The sequence below is a fragment of the Neovison vison genome, chromosome 2 (assembly GCF_020171115.1).
Source record: "Neovison vison isolate M4711 chromosome 2, ASM_NN_V1, whole genome shotgun sequence".
NCBI classification, from domain to species: Eukaryota; Metazoa; Chordata; class Mammalia; order Carnivora; family Mustelidae; genus Neogale; species Neogale vison.
This window is the reverse complement of record NC_058092.1, coordinates 35766198-35789417: the sequence shown is the minus strand read 5'-3', so window position 1 is coordinate 35789417 and position 23220 is coordinate 35766198. Positions and strand designations below refer to the sequence as shown.

The window sequence follows — 23220 nt, the reverse complement described above, 5'->3', positions numbered from 1 at the left end:
CCATACTGGATATAGAGATTACTTAAATAAATAAAAGGAAACTTAGAAAAGTATAAAAGGTGTCAGCTGGAGCTTGGGCTCAAGTGGGGTAGGATCTGCTCTGTGATTGAAGGCAGCATCCAAATCCTTGCGGTCTGTTGAATTGAGGATTTCAGCTTGATATGCTTCATAGGGCAGCTTGAGTCTTCGAAGCTAGAAGGTGAGGCTCCTAATGAGATGAGTTACATCTTTTTTTTTGTTTTTGTTTTTGTTTTTTGAGAGAGTGAGTGCACACTCCTGTGGGGGGAGGGGCAAAGAGAATTTTTAGAAAGATTTTATTTATTTACTTATTTATTTGAGGAGGGGCAAAAGGGGAGATAGAATCTCTAGCAGACTTCACGCTGAGCGCTAAGCGGATGTGGGACTTGATCTCATAACCCAGAGACTGTGACCTGAGCTGAAATCAAGAGTCTGACACTTAACTGACGGAGCCACCTCGATGTCTCTACGTGATTTCATTTTCGATGATTTCATTTTCATTTTCATTGCAGATGCCTTCTTATCATTATCGTATTTTTCATAGCATGATCGTCTGTTCCCTGCTTTGTGTCTCCTATATACCCTATAGTTTTTATCAGAGCAATGATTTTTATGACTTTTTTTTAACACGTCCGCCTTTCTCTGTTAGGTCAAACCTCCCTTTGTTTTTCATCTTTCTGTCTTTAGTACTTAGCATAGACTCTGCCATGTAGAGGGTACTTGCTAAATATTTGTTGCATGAGAAAAAACCTCAATATGTGTTTAAGAATGTATGAACATTCTTTTTTTTTTTTTAAAGATTTTATTTGTTTATTTGACAGACAGAGATCACATGTAGACAGAGAGGCAGGCAGAGAGAGAGAGAGAGGGAAGCAGGCTCCCTGCTGAGCAGAGAGCCCGATGCAGGACTCGATCCCAGGACCCTGAGATCATGACCTGAGCCGAAGGCAGCGGCTTAACCCACTGAGCCACCCAGGCGCCCGAATGTATGAACATTCTTAATGCCAATACATTAAGTGCCTGGGTGGCTTAGTGGGTTAAGCCTCTGCCTTTGGGTTAGGTCATGATCTCAGGGTCATGGGATCAAGGCCCACATCGGGCTCTCTGCTCAGTGGGGAGCCTGCTTCCCTCTTTCTCTCTTGCCTGCCTCTCTGCCTACTTGTGATCTCTCTCTCTCTGTCAAATAAATAAATAAATAAATAAATAAATAAATAAATAAAATCTTTAAAAAAAAAGAATGTATAGAATTTGCTAATATTTTGTATATCTGAAACTTACATAACATTGTATGTCAATTATATTTCACTATAAAAAAGAATTAAAAAAAGAGAGAATGCATTGAAAGACAACATAAGAGAGAGAGAGACTCTGGAACTAGACTGCCTCTGTTTGAATTCTGACTCTACCACTTACAAGCTTTCTGACCTTGGGCAAGTTACGTGATTTCTGTGCCTCAGTTTCCTCATCTGCAAAATGGAGATAATTATAGTACCTACCTTATGGAATTGTTGAGAGGCTGTAACGAGCTAGTATGTATAAAATACTAGAATAATGTCTAGCATATAATATATCCTATATAAGGTCTAGTTATTATTATTTCTGTCATATATGTAGTTAAGATTTTGAGTTCTTTGTGCTAAGTACTGTGTTAAGAACTTGTATATATTATCTTTTTAAATTACCACAATAATCTTATAAGTGGTTACACTTCTATTCTATAAATGAGGAAACTGCTTCTACTGTGGGATCGATTAAGAAGTAGCAGCCATGGCTCAGTGCTACCCTGTGAACATGGGCCTCAGGAAGGGCCACAAGGTGACTAAGAACATGAGCAGGCCAAGACACAGCCGCCCCTATGGGCATCTCCCTAAGCACACCAAGTTCCTGCAGGACATGATCCGAGAGGTGTGTGGCTTCACCTCATATGACTGTTGTGGCATGGAGCTTCTCAGGGTCTCCAAGGACAAGCATGTCCTTTAGTTCGTCAAGAAAAGAGTGCCAAGAGGAAGAGAGGGGAGCTGAGCAACCTGCTGGGAGCTGTGAGGAAAGTGGCAGCCAAAAAAGATTGAACCCCACCCCTAGAGGGGTAATAGAGCTTTTGGAACTTGAAAAACAAAGAAAGGAAAGAAAGGAAAGAATAAGGAAAGAAACTGAGGTCCAAAAATATTTAGTGTTTTGCCAATAGGTAAATGGTACAGCTAAGATATGAATTCTTAGCTGTGTAGTTGATGAATGGAATATTATACCTACTTTTGATAATTTTAGAAAAATTTTAAAGATTATTATTATTTTTTAAGATATTGTTTAAAATTTTATTTATTTATTTTAGAGAGAGAGAGTTAGCAGGGAGAGAGGCAGAGGAAGAGGGAGAAAATCTCAAGCAGATTCCCTGTTGAGCGCAGAGCCCTACAGAGGACTCAATCCCGTGATCCTGAGATCATGACCCCAGCCAAAACTGAGATTGGGACACTCAACTGACTGAGCCACCCCAGCGCCTGAAAGATTATTTTTATGAATTTTTGCATATTTTTACTAATTTATACTATATTTCTAGAATATGATTATGTGTGTATACCTGATTGTTTGTGTTTTAAGTATACAACTAGTTATGTAAGAGAGGCTTAAGGTCCTACTTTCTCCTCTGTTATAAATTGATAGCACCATGTCTGGAAGTGCTAAGCTATAAGAAACAGTAAACTTATAAACTAAAAGAGCCAGAATATCTGCCATCTGCTTGGGTACTGAAAAATTGATTTATTCACATTCATGGTTATACATTTATTATTTAGTGCACATGGAGTTGTCATGCAAACTCTATATCTGTAGCAGTATTAACAGTTGTGTTATAAAGAAAGTAAAGGGTAACTATAGGAAACAAACTGAGAGTTGCTGGAGGGGAGGTGGATGTGGAGCGATGGGGTAACTGGGTAATAATGGGCATTAAGGAGGGCTCTTAATGTAATGAGCACTGGGTGTTATGTGCAATTGATGAATCATTAAACTCTACCTCTGAAACGAATAATATACTGTATGCTAGTTAATTGATTTTTTAAAAAATATTTTATCTATTTATTAGAGAGAGAGAGAGAGAGCGCACATGTGCACAAGTAGGGGGAGGTGCAGGGGGAAAGGGAGAAGCAGACTTCTTGACTCCAGCGTGGGACTGGATCCCAGGACTCCAGGATCATGACCCGAGCCAAAGGCAGATGCTTAACTGACTGAGCCACCTAGGCACCCCTAGTTAATTGATTTTAAATAATAATAAAAAAGTAGTAAGGGGAATATTTTAGTATGTGAATGTTATTTTGTTGTAATATATTTAATTTTTGTGCTTGGTACTCTGGTAGTTCTGTCTCCTTTATCTGAGAAGGAAGATACTGGGTCTTAAAACGCTGGTGTTGCTTCAGCAGTCTTATTGCCCTAACTGCATATAATTTTTTGGCTTCTCAAACTACAACTTGTGACGTTTGCAAGACAGTGAATCATTTTTCTTAGATGTGATCATTGTTGCAGCCTGAATCTATAAATACTCCAGAATTTTTTTTTCTAATTCTCTATTTTTTATTTCACAGTGGTGTTTGTGCTTTTCTATCTACCTCTCTGTGACCTCACTGTAAAAAGTGTTTTCATCAACACTGCATATGATCCTGTTCTAAAAAGATGTAATGACTGGGGGGCATCTGGGTGGCTCAGTGGATTAAGCCTCTGTCTTCAGCTCAGGTCAAGGTCTTGGGATCCTGGGATAGAGATCCATATCGGGTTCTCTGCTCAGCAGGGAGCCTGCTTCCCTGCCCCCCTCTCTGCCTACTTGTGATCTCTGTTTGTCATATAAATAAATAAAATCTTAAAAAAAAGATGTAATGACTGTATGTTTTAATAGTCACTGTATCAGAGAAGAGTTAGATCTATAGTCTTGGAGGTATGTAAGGCAACTTTTGCAAGATGACTAGAGCCAGACGGTGAGAATGATGTGAGGTAGTGTGTGTTTTGCGTGAGAGTGAAAGTTAGGAGAAAGCCCATTAGGCATATCTGAAGTACCAGCTTTTAGTGTTATTGCTCTGACTGAGATGTCAGTTTATACCAAGGCTATTTTGAGGAACAAAGTAATGAGTTCTGGGAGGGAGCTGAACTACCCCAACTCTAAAACACCAATGAGCAAGATGTGTGTTTATGTGCGTGTCTGGCTGTCCATATTTGTCCCCTCATATCAGACCAGTCATTTCAGAATTAAATTGCTCCACAGATTCAAAAAATTAAGGGAAATTTCAATATCAAGAATAAGATTGCTGCGCCTGGGTGGCTCAGTGGGTTAAGCCTCTGCCTTCAGCTCAAGTCAGGATCTCAGGGTCCTGGGATCGAGCCCCACATCAGGTGCTCTGCTCAGCAGGGACCCTGCTCCCCCTCCCCCTTCTCTGCCTGCTGCTCTGCCTACTTTGGATCTCTCTCCTTCTATCAAATAAGTAAATAAAATCTTAAAAAAAAAAAGAAGATTGGGATGGGGCGCCTGGGTGGCTCAGTCAGTTAAGTGTCTGCTTTCGGCTCAGGTCATAATCCTAGGGTCCTGGGATAAAGTCCTGCATCAAGCTGCCTGCTCAGCGGGGAGTCTGTGTCTTCCCCTGCCTCTCCCCCTGCTCATGCTTGCTCTCTCTCTCTCTCTCTCTCTCTCTCAAAAATAAATAAATAAATACATCCTTTTAAAAAGGAATAAAATTGGGATGCCTGGGTGGCTCAGTTAGTTAAGTGTCCAACTCTTGATTTCAGCTCAGGTCTTGATCTCAGGATCACCAGTGTATGCCCCATGTTGGGCTACTAAAAAAAAAAAAAATGAGATCAAGGAAGATCAAATATAGAGAAAACACTTCTTTGTACAGTATTACTCTGGCATGAAAGCAGTGTTATATAGGAATTGAGCACGTTTTTAACCATCAAGATATTTTCAGTGTCAGAAATAATCAAGGAAAAGAGTATGGATAGAGACACTAAAGCATCAAGGCTTGAACCTTAACTACCTTTGTGGAGGACATGAAGAAGGAAAAGAGACAAGCAGCAGTCAGAGATAGGTTCCTAAAGATCAGGGAATGTGACAGATCTACCAAACATAAATTCCAAGGGTCGGGCACCGTATTACAGAGATGTATAAAAGAGAGTATAAAGAGGAAAACAAACTTCCTCCCCACCCTCCATCATCCTTTTTGAAGGAGTTTAGCATGGAAAAGTATGGGAGAAAGAGGATGATAGCAGTCCAGTGCTGCTTTGGGCTTTGCACCTTGATAATGGTCTTTGTTGCATATCCTTATTGTCTGTCAAAACTACTTCTTGCTCAATTTCCTATTGTTTTCCTTGTTGCATTTATCTGGTTCTGCAACCTCTTTGAGGTACAGGGGATTTCAGAGAGGGAGCTCTTCTGGGGAGGTTCGGTGTTTGGTGTGTGTGGGGAAATGATGGCGTTTTAAAGGAGACACTGTATTTCTATAATATGTATACTGAAGGTTCACATACAGCAGTGTATGACTGTAACCTTTCACCATGTTCAGTACATTTAATATTTCCTCTAGAGCTGGTATGGAAAGTTGGTCTAATTAGTAATGAATTTTGTAGATGACTCAGTGGCCTGGTGACGTCAAGTAATAATTTATCAGGTAGCTAATTTTACTGTGTTCATTTGTTCATTTCTGTTGCACCGAAATGCCTGCTAAGATCCTTCACCTTAATTGATAATTCAGTTGGGAAAACAAAAACTAGAAGCACACAAGTTGCATGTACAACTTCTATTCACTCCTCTCATAGACGTATTTCTGTAAACATATATGTGAAAACATGTGAAAGGTACTACAAAAAGTTGATTCCAGGGTTATTGTTTTGCAGCAAGGAAAGTAAGAGGGTTGGTTGCTTTCCTTTTGTGATCACATATCACTCTGCTGATATTTCTCTTTTAGCATGTGATAAACATTGTAGTCATTTGTTATCTTAGTCATTCATTTAATTACTCAGCACATATTTATTGCTCATTAGGTATATGACATTGAGCTAGGTGCTAGGGACAGAGGAATAAAATCCTGCCCTAAAAGAGTTCTTTGCAAAGGGTAGAAGACAGGAAATATATTTAAAACACAGTATTTGCTAAAATGAGCTTTAGCAAGAGCCTGAAATTGCTTAAGACATATTTGCTAATTGTGTGAAAGTATGCATAGGGTACCAAGGGTGATAATACTGGGCACCAGTATAAATGTTTGAAGGGTTAGAGTCTTCCTAGAGGAGGTCACCCCTGACTTTTCCTGAAGAAGAAAATACAGCTTGTCTGGTGTACAAGTAAGGAAAAGGACATTTCAAGCAGTAGGAAAAGCATGTGTGGAGGAACAGAGGGATATTCTAGGAATGGTGAGAAATTTGCTTTGGTTCAAGCCTGCTGGATGCATGTAAAGGAATGACAAGACTCTGATGAGTCTAGAGGGGTAGGCAGGGGCCAGAAAAAAAAATTTTTTTAATCCAGAATCACTGAAAATATGTTTCTTTTCTTTCTTTCTTTCTTTTTAAGATATGTGTCCTTATTTTGTTTTTATTGTTTTTTAATAATAATATATGTTATATTTTATTATTTTTTTAAAATTCCCAAATCAGCTTTTGGTTTGTTGAAACTCTCAGTTGTTTCTTTGTTTTCTATTTCATTAATTTTTGCCTTTGTCTTTATTATTATACTTTATTTTTTCTGGCATTTTTTGGTTCAACTCATTTATTTTGAATCAAGTCATTTAGGATTGTCTTGGCAGTATATTACAGAAACCTGAACACATTGGCTTATTCAAATAAGGGATTAATTTTTCTCAAGCAGTCTTGAGAAATGTTTATGTTGGGCACCTGCTTAAGAAAGTCATCAACAAATCCGACTTCTTCTAGCTTCCCCTGTCTTTAGTGTAGGACTTCTAGCCTTTGGTTACAAAGTAAAAGGCGAAAGATTTGTGCCATCTGAAGAGAAACCAGAGTATAGCCTTTGGTTACAAAGTAACTGCTCCTGATACAAGCACTGCATCTTTACTCCAGGCTGAGAAAAGAATAGAGGACAATTTCATCAGGAAAACAGTAACATTTTCAGAATCCCTACCTAGCAGTTCCTACTCATATCTCTACTTAGTAGTATGTTACCTGGCTACTCTAGCTGCGAGGAAGACTGCCAGATTGGATGTTTTAATTAACTAGGCACATTGCCACCTATTTGGGGTCCTGTTAGTCAAGAAAAGGGGGAAAAGAAACGTTGAGTAAACAGTATTGTCTTCTGTGCTTGTTTTTAGTTACCTTTTTATTGTTCACTTCTAATTTTATTTCATAGTGGTTTGGAAATGTGGTTTTAGAACCACATCCTTTTTTTTAAAGTTTTTATTTTCATTTTTTATTTGACAGAGAGAGATCACAAGTAGACGGAGAGAGAGGCAGTCAGAGAGAGAGAGAGAGAGAGAGGGAAGCAGGCTCCCCGCTGAGCAGAGAGCCCGATGTGGGACTTGATCCCAGGACCCTGAGATCATGACCTGAGCCGAAGGCAGCAGCTTAACCCACTGAGCCACCCAGGCGCCCTATTTTCATTTTTTAAAAGATTTTATTTATTCATTTGAGACAGAGAGATACAGAGAGAGAGAGAGACATGTGCATGGGGTGGGGGAGCAGCAGAGGAAGAAGCAGACTCCCCGCTGAGCAGGGAGGGAGCCTAAAGTGGGGCTTGATCCCAGGACCCTGGGATCATGACCTGAGCTGAAGGTAGAGCCTTAACCATCTGAGCCATGAGCCACCCAGGCGCCCCTTTTTAAAGTTTCTTTAAAAATATTTATTTATTTACTTACTTATTTATTCAGAGAGCATGGGGGGGTGCCTGGGTGGCTCAGTCAGTTAGGCAGCTGCTTTCGGCTCAGGTCATGATCCCAGGGTCCTGGGATCCAGCCCTGCATTGGGCTCCTTGCTCAGTGGGAAGCCTGCTTCTCCCTGCCTGCCGTTCCCCCTGCTTGTGCTTGCTCTCTGTCTCTCTCCCTTGCTCTCTGTGTGTCAAATAAATAAACAAAATCTTTAAAAAAAAAGAGAGAGAGAGCATGAGTGGGAGAGGGAGAAAGAAACCCAAGCCAATTCTGCACCATGCACAAGAGCCTGATGCGGGGCTCGATTCCATGACCCTAAGATCAGACCTGAGCCCAAACCAAGAGCTATATATTCAACCACCTGAGCCACTTAGGTAGGTATTTAAAAAAAAAAAAAAAGATACCATATCCATATTCATTTTTTTTCTTCTAGAACATTCAGTTTCTTTTTCTTTCTTTCTTTCTTTTTTTTTTTTTAAGATTTTATTTATTTATTTGACAGACAGAGATCACGAGTAGGCAGAGAGGCAGACAGAGAGAGGGGGAAGTAGGCTCCCTGCTGAGCAAAGAGCCCCAGGACACTTGGATCATGACCTGAAGACAGAGGCTTTAGCCCACTGAGCCACCCAGGTTCCCTTAGAACGTTCAGTTTCTGAGAAGTATGTTAAAATATCCCACGGAGACGTGGCTTTGTCAAATTTGCCTTGTATTTTGTCAGTTTTTGTTTTAGACATTATAGTTCTGTGTTGCTAGGTACATACAAGTTCATGATTATTATTTCTTGGCAGAATAATTGTTAGGTAGTGTGCATGCAATGCTTTTTTCCTTAGATTAGTTCTCAAGCCTTTCCGGCCCAATGTTTACATTATCTGGGTTCCAATTCTGGGTCTGTCATTTACTAGATGTATGATTTTGAGAAAGTCCTTTAATTTCTCTGTGCCCAGTTTCCATATCTGTAAAATGGGGGACATTAATAATACCTACTTCCCAGAATTATTTTGAGGATTAAATGTGTGTGTGTGTGTATATGTATGTGTATAGCAGAAACTATGAATAATAGTTATATTATTGCTATTATAATAATTTTTATTATAACAATATTTTAATGAAGTTCCCTGAAATGAAATTGATAGGTGATTAAGTTACTGTCATTCATAATTATAAAGCATCAACATGATACCCTAACTCTATGATAAAGAGTAAAAGAAAACTAAGGTAGTAGAAATATAGATTTCAATAAGCAAAATTATTATAGAAAACTTGATGAGCTAGTCAGATGCTTTTACCAAATGAATAGTTTTAAGAGATGGCAATCAGAAGCCACTCCATGCAAGAAGAAAAATTAAAGAGGAGAGATGGTGGTGGATATCAGAAGAAAAGTATAATAACAGACCAAAAAAACCCAAAACAAAACAGACTAGACTTATTTGTATGTAATAAAGGGAAGAGGGAAGTGACCCCAAGTGAAATAGAGATAGCTTGCCAAGACAAATTACAGATTGATGAAGGAGAGAAAAGGAGTGTGATATATCTTTGCTAACTTTATCAGTGTTTATCAGTGTTTCTTTGTAAAATGTTTAATCTTGAATGTTTCTTTAAGGGGGAAGAAGTTAGTAGAGTTGGTACATTAATGACTTTATTTGTGGACAAGGCTAAAATATGCTTTTTATTTGTAGTTCATATATATATATGTACATATATATATATATTCTTTTTTTTTTTTTTAAGAGAGAGGAAGAGAGACAGAAGTGGGGTGGGGCAGAGGCAAAGGGGTAGAGAGAATCTTAAGCAGGCTCCATGCCTAGAGCAGAACCCTATGTGAGGTTTGATTTCACAATCCTGAGATGATGACCTGAGCCAAAATTAAGAGACAGATATTTAACTGACTGAACCACTCAGGCATCCCTGGTTGATATTTTAAAATAAAGTCTAGGGGTGCCTGGGTGGCTCAGTAGTTAAGTGTTTGCCTTTGGCTCAGGTCATGATTACCCCCCAACCCCTGCATCCAGCTTCCTGCTCTGTCGGAAACCTGCTTCTCCCTCTCCTACTCCCCCTGCTTGTGTTCCCTCTGTCAAATAAATGTGTCTCTTTCTGGAAAATAAATAAAATCTTTAAAATAAAATAAGATAAAGACTAAACAAAATCATTGTAAATATAAAAACTACAAATGGCTTCTGATACAGATATGTTGTATTGGGATTCAAATACCAGGAGCAGCATTGCCATTGGTGGTCTGATTTTTTTTTTTTAGATTTTATTTAGTTATCTGACAGAGATCACAAGTAGGCAGAGAGAGAGAAGGGGGGGGGAGCAGCCTCCCTGCTGAGCAAAGAGCCCAGGATCCTAAGATCATGACTGAAGGCAGAGGCTCAAACCCACTGAGCCACCCAGGCGCCCCTGATTTTCTGAAAAATCTTTTTGTTTTGTTGACCATGACTTTTATTTTTTTTTAATAGGGGGTAGGGTCAGAGGGAGAGGGAGAGAGAGAATCTAAGCAGGCTCCACATGCAGTGAGATCATGACCTGAGATGAAATCAAGAGTCAGACACTTAGCTGATTGAGCCACCCAGGTGCCCCTCCCCTTTTTTAATGTTCACCAATTCTTTTTTTTTTTTTTTTTAAGATTTTTATTTATTTATTTGACAGAGAGAGAGCACAGGTAGGCAGAGAGGCAGGCAGGGAGAAGCAGGCTCTCTGCTGAGCAGGGAGCCTGATGCGAGACTCGATTCTGGGACCCTGGGATCATCACCTTAGCCGAAGGCAGCTGCTTAACCGACTGAGCCACCCAGGTGGCCAATGTTAACCAATTCTTAATTATGTTCTGAAAATAACAAAAATGTGATTTTTCCTCAATTTATAAGGTAGTTGTATTTCTAGAAAATCCAGTTTATATTAAAATGGTGCAAGTTGGCTTTGTTTTTATGTAAAATAGAGTTAGAATCCAAGCTCAGGCAATAATAAATATGTTCTTCACTTATGTGAATGTCTTGCAAGACATTTGAATTTCATACAGCACATAGAACAATGCTTCCTTGTGGAGTACTGTCCTCTACTTTGCAGAATGTCTAGCATTTCTGGTCAGCAAAACTCCCTGTTCCTAGTCATTGTTACAACAAAAAAACTTAACCTAAAACCTTCCGAAACACTCCAGAGTGACTTGGTATAGCCTCTATTGGAAATTATTGCTTTAAACCCTATTTGTCGAGGTGCCTAGGTGACTCAGTTGGTTAAGTGTCTGACTCTTGATTTTGACTTGGGTCATGATCTCAGGGTTGCAGAATCAAGCCCAAAGTCGGGCTCTGCGCTCAGTGGGGGGTTAACTGGAGAGCCTCTCTCTTTCTCTGCCCCTTCCCCGCCCCCCACTCTGTCTCTCTCTCTCAAATAAATGAATAAATCTTTAAAAAAAATAAGCCCTCTGGGGCGCCTGGGTGGCTCAGTGGGTTAAGCCTCTGCCTTCAGCTCAGGTCATGATCTCAGGGTCCTGGGATCGAGCCCCGCATCCGGCTCCCAGCTCAGTGGAGAGCCTGCTTCCTCCTCTCTCTGCCTGCCTGTCTGCCTACTGTGATCTCTGTCTGTCCAAAAAAAAAAAAAAAAGCCCTATTTTTCTAATATTTATGTTGCTATACCAGCTTATTGTATACTTAACAAGTATATTCACTGTGACTTCTTGATTGGAAATCCCAAGCAATTCATTTAATAGTTAACTTTAAAAAAATATTTTATTTATTTGACAGAGAGATAGAGAACCAACTAGGCAGAGTGGCAGGGAGAGGGAGAAGTAGACTTCCCCACTGAACAGGGGGCCTGATGTAGGATTCTATCCCAGGACCCCTGGTATGTGACCTGAACAGAAGGCAGATGCCTAACCAACTGAGCCACCCAAGCACCCTTGTTCTTTATTTCTTAATGCTAAACTTATGGGAGAAAATAAAATACATTTTTGGATAGTTCTACCAACTTTTGGAAAACTTTGAAAAATCTACTGAAAGTTGAAAGAATGGTACAGTAAACCCCTATAGTCCCTTCACCTGGATTAACAACTTAATATTTTGCTACATTGATTTATCTGTATCTATCTATCTATTTAAAGATTTTATTTATTTATTTGACAGAGAGAGAGACAGTGAGAGAGGGGAATGGGAGAGGGAGAAGCAGGCTTACCATCAAGCAGGGAGCCCAATGTGGAGCTTGATCCCAGGACCCCAGGATCATGACCTGAGCCAAAGGCAGACACTTAATGGCTGAGCCACCCAGGCACCCCTATCTATATCTATATCTATATCTTTAAGGTTTTATTTTATTTTTTAAGTAATCTCTACACCCAACATGGGGCTTGAACTTAAAACCCTGAGTCAAGAGCCATAAACATTGTGGACTGAGCTAGTTCGGTGCCCCATCAGTATTTTTTTTTTAACAACATTTGAAAGCAAATTGCAGATATCATGCTACTTTAAAATATTTTAATATTTATCTTCTAAGAGTACATTCTCCTACAAAGCTATAATATCATTATTTATACCTTAGACAATTGAACCTAATTCAGAAAAATAATTTCATTATAGTCCCTATTAAAATTTTTCCTATTTGCCAACAAACTTTTTTTTGTTTCTTTGTTTTTTGTTTTTTTTAAAGTAAGCTCTACACCCAACATAGGGCTTGAACTCATGACCCTGAGATCAAGTGTTGTATGCTCTACCAATTGAGCCAGCTAGGTGCTCCGACAAAAGATTTTTTTCCTTTTTAAAAAAAGATTTTATTTATTTATTTATGTGACACAGAGAGAGAGAGAGAGAGAGCACAAGTAGGCAGAGAGGCAGGCAGAGAGAGAGGGGCAAGCAGGCTCCCCGCTGAGCAGAGAGCTGGATGTGGGTTTCGATCCCAGGACCCTGAGATCATGACCTGAGCTGAAGGCAGAGGCTTAACCCACTGAGCCACCCAGGCGCCCCTCTAATTGTTTTCTTATGATTAGATATGAATTAAACGTTTTAGCAAGTATATTACATCAGAAGATTGATAGATAATTCCAGGTGTTTCACTTTGGGTAATGCTAAATGTGACTGACCCCTTGGTTAAGGTACCAGCCAGCAGATCTTGCCATTGTAAAGGTAAAATTTCCCCTTTGTAATAAATAACTAATCTTGGGAGCATTATACAGATTTGAATATCATTAGTTTCACTTAAAATTATATGCATTTTCTGTGTTATGTCAAATTTACCTGTGATGTTAAATTCTTATGAGCATATAGTTATTTTTATAAAAACAATAGCTCTGTATTGAATATTTATTATGTGCCAAGCACTGTTTTAAGTAGTTTATATATATTATCTCATTAATCTAACATGACACTATTTTATCCTCCATAGCAGTTCTTTGAAATTATTATTGTCTTGACTTTACAACAGAAGACTTCAAAGAGAAGTCATTCTAATTAGTTAAATGTTAAAGACTTGGATTCAGTCTGCTCTTCTCCAGAGCTCAAGCACTTTGCTACTCTGCTATGTTCTTTAGAAAGCAGATTTGGAGCTCCTGTAGTAGCATCGGATGAGTTTAAAAGTCAAGGAGAAATACTAATTTTCTCTTATCTTTGTTCTCCCTTTCTTTCTTTTTCTTTTTTTCTTCCCTCCTTCCCTTCATGTATTTATAATTGTGGTAAAATACATATAAGATTTGCCATCTTAACAATAATCAAGTGTGCAGTTCAGTTCACATTGTTGTGCTACCAGTCTCCAGAACTTGGCAAAGCTGAAACTCTATACCCAGTAAACAACTCCAGATCTCTCCCCTCTCCAAGCCTCTGGCAGCCACCATTCTACCTTATGTTTAAAATTTAAAAATTTAACTACCTCAACTAAGTGGAAGTTTACATATCTCTCTCTCTCTCTCTCTTTTTTTTAAGATTTTATTTATTTGACAGAAGAGAGAGAGATCACAAGTAGGCAGAGAGGCAGGCAGAGAAAGAGAGAGGGGGAAGCAGGTTCCCTACCGAGCAGAGAGCCTGATGTGGGGCTCGATCCCAGGACCCTGAGATCACAACCTGAGCCAAAGGCAGAGGCCTAACCTACTGAGCCACCCAGGCACCCCTCTCTCTCTCTTTTTTTTTTTTCAAAGATTTTATTTATTTATTTGATAGACAGAGAGAGAGATCACAAGTAGGCAGGCAGAGAGAGGGGGAAGCAGACTCCCTGCTGAGCAGAGAGCCCAATGTGGGGCTCAATCCCAGGACCTCATGATTATGACCTGAGCTGAAGGCAGAGGCTTAACCCACTGAGCTACCCAGGCGCCCCAGTATTTCTCTTTTTGTAACTGGCTTATTTCACTTACCATAGTGTCTTCAAGATTCATCCATATTACAGCATGTGTCAGAATTTCCTTTCTTTTTATGGCTGAATAATAAATTCCATTGTATGTGTATACCACATTTTGTTTATCCATTCATCTGTCAGTGGACACTTGAGTTGCTTATACCCTTTGGCAATTGTGAATAATGCTGTTATAAACATGGGTGTACAAATATTTTTTTGAGACCCTGCTTTTAGTTCTTTTGGGTATGTATCCAGAAGTAAAATTTCTAGATCATGTGGCAATTCTATTTTTAATTATTTGAGGTCTTAATTTTTTTTAAAAGATTTTATTTATTTATCCAACAGACAGACAGAGATCACAAGTAGGCAGAGAGGCACAGAGAGAGAGAGGAAGGGAAGCAGGCTCCCTGCTGAGCAGAGAGCCCAATGCGGGGCTCAAGCCCAGGACCCTGGGATCATGACCTGAGCCTAAGGCAGAGGCTTTAACGCACTGAGCCACCCAGACGCCCCTCTTAATTTTTTTTAAAAAGATTTTATTGGTTAGGAGAGAGAGTGAGAGCACAAGCAGGGTGAGCAGCAGACAGAAGGAGAAGCAGGCTCCCTGGTGAGCAAAGAGCCTGGTGGGGAATTTGAACCCAGGACCCCAGGATCCTTGCTCAGGATCCGAGTTGAAGACAGATGCTTACATGACTGAGACACCCAGGTGTCCTGAGGACTTCATCTTTATTTTTGTTTTTGTTTTTTTGGTCTTCATCTTTATATTAATATTTTTATTTTAAATTTTTGGTTGAGGTATAGTTGACATATTAGTTTTAGGTGTACAGCATAGTATTTGACAATTCTATACATTATGAAATGCTTACCACAATTAAGTATAGTTCCTATCTGTCACCATATGAAGTTATTACAATATTATTGGCTATATTCCCTATGCTGTGGTTTAAAAAAAAAAAAAGATTTTATTTATTTATTTATTTATTTATTTCACAGAGAGATTGAGAGAGAGAACAAACGGGGAAGTAGCAGAGGGCGAGGGAGAAGCAGACTCCCCGCTGAGCAGGGAGCCCGATGTGGGGCTCCATCCCAGGACCCTGGAATCATGACCTGAGATGAAGGCAGACACTTAACTGAGTCACTGAGGCGTTCCCCCATGCTATAGTTTTGATGCCTTTGGCTTAATATTTTATAACTAGATGTTTGTACCTCTTAATCCCTTTATCTGTTTCACCAATCCCACCCACTTTTCTCCCTAGCAAGCACCATCTTAACCTTTCTTTTCTTTTTCTTTACGATTTTACTTATTTATTTATTTGGGGGGCCATGCAGGGGGAGGGAAAGGACAAGAAGACTGCACTGAGTGTGGAGCCTGATGTGGGACTCAGTCCCATCAGATGGGACTCATGACCCATCAGATCATGACCTGAGCTGAAATCAAGAGTCAGAGGCCTAACTGACTGAGCCACCTAGGCTCATAAATAAATGATTCACTGGCCCTTAGAAAGTATGTTAGAAGTTTAATTTAACTGATGTTGCCATTGTTTTCACTGTGCCCTTAATGACATGCCAGGCCCTCCCAGCACTGCAAGATAAAGATGGATACAGTATAGATCCTGATCTTAAGATGGCATCATAGCCTGGTGGGGAGATTTTTATAGACAGAACCATGTAATGAGTGGTATACTGGTGTTACAGATGTTTTTCTGAAGTATAAAGAAGGAAACCACAAACAGCTCCCAGAGAGAATCAAGGAAGGTTTCAGAGAGGAGGGAATTTTGAATGTGGTCTTGAAAGATAAGTAGAATTTGAGGGACTAGAAGAAACTATTCTATGCAGGTGAAAGACAGAATACAATGATTATGAACATGTTTATCATGTCCACTTGTTTAAGAAAGTAGGGTTTTTTCCTGAGTGGTTTGAAATATAAGATTGTTCATCCCTGAAATTCACATTTAAAAAAAAAAGATTTTATTTATTTATTTGATAGAGATCACAAGTAGGCAGAGAGGCAGGCAGAGGGGGAAGCAGGCTCTCTGCTGAGCAGAGAGCCTGATTCAGGGCTTGATCCCAGGACCCTGAGATCATGACCTGAGGGGAAGGCAGAGGCTTAATCCACTGAGCCACCCAGGTGCCCCCAAATTCACATTGTTTTAATATCAAACTATTTTGTTAAAATCTCTAAGTGCTGGTTTTCAGATGATGAAAAAAAGGAGAAAAGTAACTTTCAGAAGAGAGAGACCTTATTAAAATACAGACATCTTCTGTAAATAGAGTTGGAAAAATACTGTCAGTGTGTTCTTTGTGTATAAATGTCTCTTTTAACTTATCCATGCGGGATCTGAAAAGGAAAGCCACTTCTCTTTCTTCAGTCACGAGGTACATGACAACAGAATCATTGATGCACTAGGAAGAGAGATGGGTTCCAAATCTCACTAAGTGATCTAGAAGAGGGGAGAGACAGCCAATGTTCTGCCTCTGTTTTTCTGACCAGAGTTCCTGTGGCTCTGAGTGTTTTGCTTCCTTCTTTTCCTTCTGTCTGGTCACTTTGAAACATTGTTCCTTTGAATTCTAAGATAAAATGTGGTGTCTGTACTGTATTAATAGATATGGTAATCTTCTAGGGCTATTGTCATTTGAAGGGATTTCTTGAGATTGAAGAGTTAAGTAGATTGTCATATTTTCTCTTGAAACTTCTACTTGGTAAATTATGCTGAAAGAATACTCAAAGTCCATAGGTTGATGACATTTTTGCATAGCAAGTCTTTGTTTTACAATATCTGATTTTTTTTTTTTTTAGTTTTTAAAAAAGGGAGAGGAGTTTGGGGGAGGGGCAGGAAAAGGAGAGAAAGAATCTGAGAATCCAAGTGGGGCTCGATCTCATGACTCTGAGATCATAACCTGAACTGAAACCAAGAGTTGGATGTTTAAGTGGCTGAGCCACCCAGGCACCCCTAAAATGATTAAAAAAAAAAAATATTTTATTTGGGTGCCTGGGTGGCTCAGTCACTTGAGTGACTGTCTTTGGCTGAGGTCCTGATCCTGGAGTTCTGGGATTGAGTCCTGCATCAGGCTCCCTGCTCAGTGAGGGGTCTGCTTCTCCCTCTGACCCTCCCCCATCTCATGCTCTCTCTCTCTCAATCTTGATCTCTCTGACAAATAAATAAAATCTTTTTTTTTTTAGATATTATTTATTTGTCAGAGAGAGAGAGAGAGAGAGCATGAGAACGGGAGTAGCAGGAAGAGCCAGAGGGAGGAGCAGACTCCCTGCCGAGCAAGGGAGCCTGATAGGGGGACTCTTTCCCAGGACTCTGGGATCATGACCCGAGCCGAAGGCAGATGCCTAACTGATTGAGCCATCCAGGCACCTCTGAAATGATTTTTTTAAAGCCAGAAAGCAATGAGGTCCTTGTTACTTAGTAATTTTTCTACTGCTTTATTCATAATTTCTTGGTAGGAAAAACACATTTCAGTAAATAGTTGATTTTCTTTTGCCTAAGACAAAATATTTTCTCTGGTAGTCTCATTTTACTACTACTGAGGCATTTAGAGGGTGAAAAGTTAATTTTCTTGCAAGTAGTAAAGTATTACAGTTTTTGAAACCTGTGGAGTATGCATTGAAATTATAAAACAATATTTTTACATGTAAAATAGACTGACTTCTATAGAGGGTAAATGTTTTAGAAGTAGACTTTCTTCCGTGTGGCTAATAGTTTGAATGGTGTGGCCCATTTTTATGTCTCACTTGAGTATGTTTAAATGATTATAAGGTAATTTGGCTTGGCTTACAATAATATTAGCTCTAAAAATTTCACTGACTTCTCTGTTTAATATTCAATGCTTCTTTTCATATATATGTGTATACATATATGTATTTATATGGGGGAAATTTTGAGGATGTGGCTTTATTGTTCTATAAAGATAATTTTATAATCCCTTAAGTATTATACAAGGCTTGTGCGTGTATCTTTTCTGTGCACACTTAAAATTCCACAAAGAGGACTGTTAGTGTCCTAAGACTAAGCAATATTGACCATACAGCATCAGCCTAATAAATTTTCCCCATTTTTTCCCTAAGGTATTAGAAGAAAAGATGTCATTTCTTGAGGTGTAATTAACAAAGTTTTTCTGGCTGGCTTAATGTGAAACAGGTCTTGGATAGAATAAATCCATCTTCATTAATGGAAGTGAGACCCTAACGTGATCAGTTTATAGAAAAACATCCCTAATAATGTCTATTTTATCTAAAACATCTTGGCATGTTTACATGTGGAGACTTTGACCTCATATTTAACTGCTCTCCTTGAACCTCTTTTCTTGTTCTATTTTATTTTCTAGGTGCGTCACCGAGCTTCTGGCCAAGTGATGGCTCTTAAGATGAACACACTGAGCAGTAACCGGGCAAACATGCTGAAAGAAGTTCAGCTCATGAATAGACTCTCCCATCCCAACATCCTTAGGTAATGGCTTTTCCTTCCTTCTGGGGATCAGTGAGAAAGCTTAAATATTGTTGGAGGCCTTTTAGAATAGCATTAACAGCTAAAAAGAGGGATTCACCAATCTTGCTGGGATTTAGTGTGTTACAGGTCTTTTTCTGCATATTAAGAATTAATTTTTCTGGTAATTAGCTGCATTTAATAAAGCAGCTTCCTTCTGTCTCTCAAATTGCTTTACTCTTAGTAGCAGCTCATTAGAAGTTCAACCTGAGGGTTTTGGGAGGTGGGGGGGAGTTGGATGAGCCTGGTGGTGGGTATTAAGGAGGGCACGTATTGCATGGAGCACTGGGTGTGGTGCATAAACATTGAATTTTGGAATACACACACACACGCAATTAAATTAAAAAAAGAAGTTTCTTACTGCTCTATTAGTAATTTATCAAAGAGAAGAGATTTTAGTCTTTACATGGTTATTTAATTTTTTAAATCATTTTATGAAGAATAGTAACTAAATCAGTGAAATGAAAATAAAGGTATCCCTCCAGGCTATCTATCCTTACCTTTTAGCACTTACTTGAGAAGACATAGTTTACCTATTTATTTATTTAAGGTTTTATTCATTTTTCTGAAAGAAAGCACACGTGTATGCATATGTGTGAGAGAGAGAGCGAGCACTCGAGCATGTGCATGAGGCAGGGAAGGGGCAAAGGGAAGCGGACAAGTAGACTCCATGCTGAGCAGGGAGCCAGACACAGCGCTTGATCCCGCGACCCTGAGATCATGACCTGAGCCGAAGTCAGACACTTACCTACTGAGTCACCCAGGTGTCCCTCGTTTACCTTTTTAGAGTCTAATTTGTTTTATATATAATATGGTTATATAATCATCATTTTCTAGTAATCAGTATCTGAACTTTTCTCACTTGAATTATCTTGGTTGGTTTTTTTTTTTTTTTTTTTTTTTTAGTGAGGAGAGTGTATTTCCAAATGAAACCAAATACAACAGTTTGAGTCAATATATACTTAAGTAGGGTTTATGTGTAAGACACTTTAAAAAGTTAAAAGTGCTGGGGTGCCTGGGTGGCTCAGTTGTCTGCCCTCCACTCAGGTCATGATCCTAAGGTCCTGGGATCAAGCTCCCTGCCCAGTGAGAAGCCTGTTCTTCCTCTCCCACTCTCCCTGCCTGTGTTCCCTCTCTCGCTGTCTCTCTGTTTTAAAAAAAGTCTTTTAAAAATAAATAAATGAGTAAATAAATAAAAATCTAAAAGTGCTGTTAAATATGTAAGTAAGGGGCGCCTGGGTGGCTCAGTGGGTTAAAGCCTCTGCCCTCGGCTCAGGTCATGATCTCAGGGTCCTGGGATTGAGCCCCGTATCGGGCTTCCTGCTTAGCAGGGAGCCTGTTTCTCCTCCCCACCTCTCTGCCTGCCTCTCTGCCTGCTTGTGATCTCTGTCTGTCAGATAAATAAATAAAATCTTTTAAAAAAATGTAAGTAAGACTTACATATTTGGTCAGTGATAGTACATTATAGAATTAGATTATACTGCTTACTTGAAACTTTCTACCTTAATAGAGAATTGTTGCCTTCCTAGTATACTACAAAAATGTCCAGCCAGTATTTTTATTATGATTCTCTTCCCAGTGCATAAATCAGATTAGCACATTTTTTGAGCATTTAATATAAATCTGGTGATTTGTCAGATATCAGAAAGGTATAAAGACATATATAAAATGGAATGTCTGCTAGTAGGAAGGAGTTTTCATTCTAACGGGGGAGCTTGGACTTACTTACATGAAAAGGGAACTAATATTATCAGTTAGGACCTCTCCACTTGGGTAGAATAAACTCTACGAGCTATAGAAGTTCAAAGGAGTGAGAGATTATATTAGCTTGGCAGAGTCAGGGAAGCTTTTTTGGAGGAGGTCGACTAGAACTAGAACTTGAATTTTATTTTATTTTTTTAAGATTTTGTTTATTTATTTATTTGAGAGAGAGAGAGAGTGTGTAGAAGCAGGGGGAGGGCCTACGGGAGAGGGAGAAGCAGACTCTGCATTGATCAGGGAGCCTCATGTGGGGCTTCATCCCAGGATCCTGACATCATGACCTGAGCTGAAAGCAATATTTAACCAACTGAGCCACCCAGGTGCCCTGTAACTTGAATTTTAGTAGGATTTTAGGAGAGAGGAAAGGAATTCTGAAGAAGCAAAATAGTAATTAAGCGCAGAGGTCAAAGTGCAAAGCTTTTTGAGGAATCAGTGAATAAAAACCCATTTGCCTAATAATAACAATAATGAGAAAACCACCATTTATTGAAGGCTTGTATGCTGGATCTTTACCTATTTAAAGATTTAATCTTGGGGTGCCTGGGTGGCTGAGTTCATGATCCCAGTGTTCTGGGATCAAGCTGTCGCATAGGGCTTCCTGCTCAGCAGAGAGTCTGCTTGTCCCTCTCCCTCTGCCCCTCCCCCTGCTCTTGCTCTCTCTCTCTCTCAAATGAATAAATAAAATACAATAAAAAAAGATTTAATCTTGGGACGCCTGGGTGGCTCAGTCAGTTAAATGGCTGCCTTCAGCTCAGGTCATGATCCCAGGATTGGGATGGAGTCCTACATCGGCCTCCTTGCTTGGTGGAGAGCCTGCTCCCCCCTCTCCTTCTGCCTGCCACTCTGCCTACTTGTGCTTTCTCTCTCTGTCAAATAAATAAATAAAATCTTAAAAAAAAAAAAAGATTTAGGGGCGCCTGGGTGGCTCAGTGGGTTAAGCTGCTGCCTTCGGCTCAGGTCATGATCTCGGGATCCTGGGATCGAGTCCCGCATCGGGCTCTCTGCTCAGCAGGGAGCCTGCTTCCTCCTCCTTCTCTCTACCTGCCTCTCTGCCTACCTGTGATCTCTCTCTGTCAAATAAATAAATAAAATCTTTAAAAAAAAAAAAAAAGATTTAATCTTCACATCTAATCACCATTGAAGGAACTGAGGCTAAGAGATTATATGTTGGCCAAGATCTGTGACTTTGAGGCCTGGGCTCTTTCTACCATGTTTCTCCTAGAAGAACTGAAGTCGACAGCATAATATTGGTAAATAAAGGTGGAAACCTAATGCAGTTATGCAGGAATGGCTTTCATAAGCCAAAAAGAGTATATTTTATGCTCTGTGTAATGGATTCTGAGCAGGGACTAGGGTGGTAGAGGGTAACTGATGGCAAATCCAGAAGGGTTTAAGTTGGGTAGGCTCGTGGCTAAGAGATCAGTTAGGGGGCCTCTGTGATGTTTGAGGGTGAGATGGTTGAGTCTTGATTCGATATTCTGCTTAGGAATTTTTAAGCTGATTGTATATTCATCTTGCTTAAAAATAATATTTTTAATATTTTTGTTATTTTTATAGCAATGATACATCTTCACTATGGAACATTTAGAGAAAATAGAGTTAGCAAAACAAGAAAATTAAAATTACCCTTTATCTCGGTGCAAAGGGATCAAACTGTCATTAACATTTAGTATATTTCTTGACAGTCTTTTTTTTTTTTTTTAAAGATTTTATTTATTTGACAGACAGTGATCACAAGCAGGCAGAGAGGCAGGCAGAGAGAGAGGAGGAAGCAGGCTCCCTGCTGAGCAGAGAGCCGGACGTGGGGTTCAATCCCAGGACCCTGGGATCATGACCTGAGCCGAAGGCAGAGGCTTAACCCACTGAGCCACCCAGGCGCCCCTTGACAGTCTTTTTTATTTCACTATTTTTCATATTCTCTTTACTGTGAACTTACTAGTGAATACATGAGAAGAATGACTTCAAATAAATTTTACTCTATCACGGCAAAAATTTTAAATACAGTCGTTGTATAATAGAATTAGAATGGTATAGTATCATGGTTAAAAGTGAAGGTTCTAGGCGCACCTTTGTGGCTCAGTTGGTTAAGTGTCTGACCTCAGCTTAGGTCATGATTTCAGGGTCCTGGTGGGACTGAGCCCTGGAGTCCAGAGTCTGGCTCTACAGTTCTGCACTCAGCAGGGAATCTGCTTTTCCCTTTCCCTCTGCCTAGCCTCATGCATGCGCACTCTTTCTCTCTCTCTCTCTCAAATAAATAAATAAATAAAATCTTAAAAACAAAACAAAAAAAACAACCCAAGGTTCTAGATTCTAGATCAAGCTGCCTGGATTCAAATCCTGGATCTTGGGAAAGTTACTTAATCTGGCTGAGTTTTCATTTTCCCATCTATAAAATGAGAGTAATGACAGTAAATACATCATAGAGTTGTTATTTAAGGTTAATTAAATTAGTACATATAATACACATATAGTATCCGGCTTTTGTTAACTGTGCAGTAAATGTTAGCTACTATTATTAGTTTCTTTTTCTCTGGCTAGTTTTTTGTTTTTTTTAAAGATATTTATTTGAGAGAGAGCGAGTGAAAGAGAGAGAGAGAGAGATAATGAGATGAGGGAGGGCCAGAGAAAGAAGCAGACTCTCCACTGAGTGGGGAGCAAGATTGAGTGAGACTCGATCCAGGGACCCCGGGGATCATGACCCAAGCCAAAGGCAAACGCTTAACCAGCTGAGCCACCCAGGCATCCTGTTTTGTACGTTTTTTTAATGGCCCATGGAAACCTATCTGTTGTCATTCATTCACTTAGCAAAC

At 39.5% G+C, this 23220-nt stretch overlaps 1 protein-coding gene and 1 pseudogene across 3 annotated transcripts in view; both read left to right on the top strand.

Moving 5' to 3' along the window:
• The window catches only part of TESK2 (testis associated actin remodelling kinase 2), a 141458-nt gene that overhangs the window by 48646 nt on the left and 69592 nt on the right, over nucleotides 1–23220 (top strand). For all 3 annotated transcript variants that reach the window (XM_044238108.1, XM_044238107.1, XM_044238106.1), the window contains one exon: nucleotides 18492–18613. In XM_044238108.1, the coding sequence (XP_044094043.1) occupies nucleotides 18519–18613 (95 nt within the window). In that variant the 5' untranslated portion in view covers nucleotides 18492–18518. The remainder of the gene's footprint in view (nucleotides 1–18491; nucleotides 18614–23220) is intronic.
• Nucleotides 1786–2209, top strand: LOC122899902 (annotated as a pseudogene).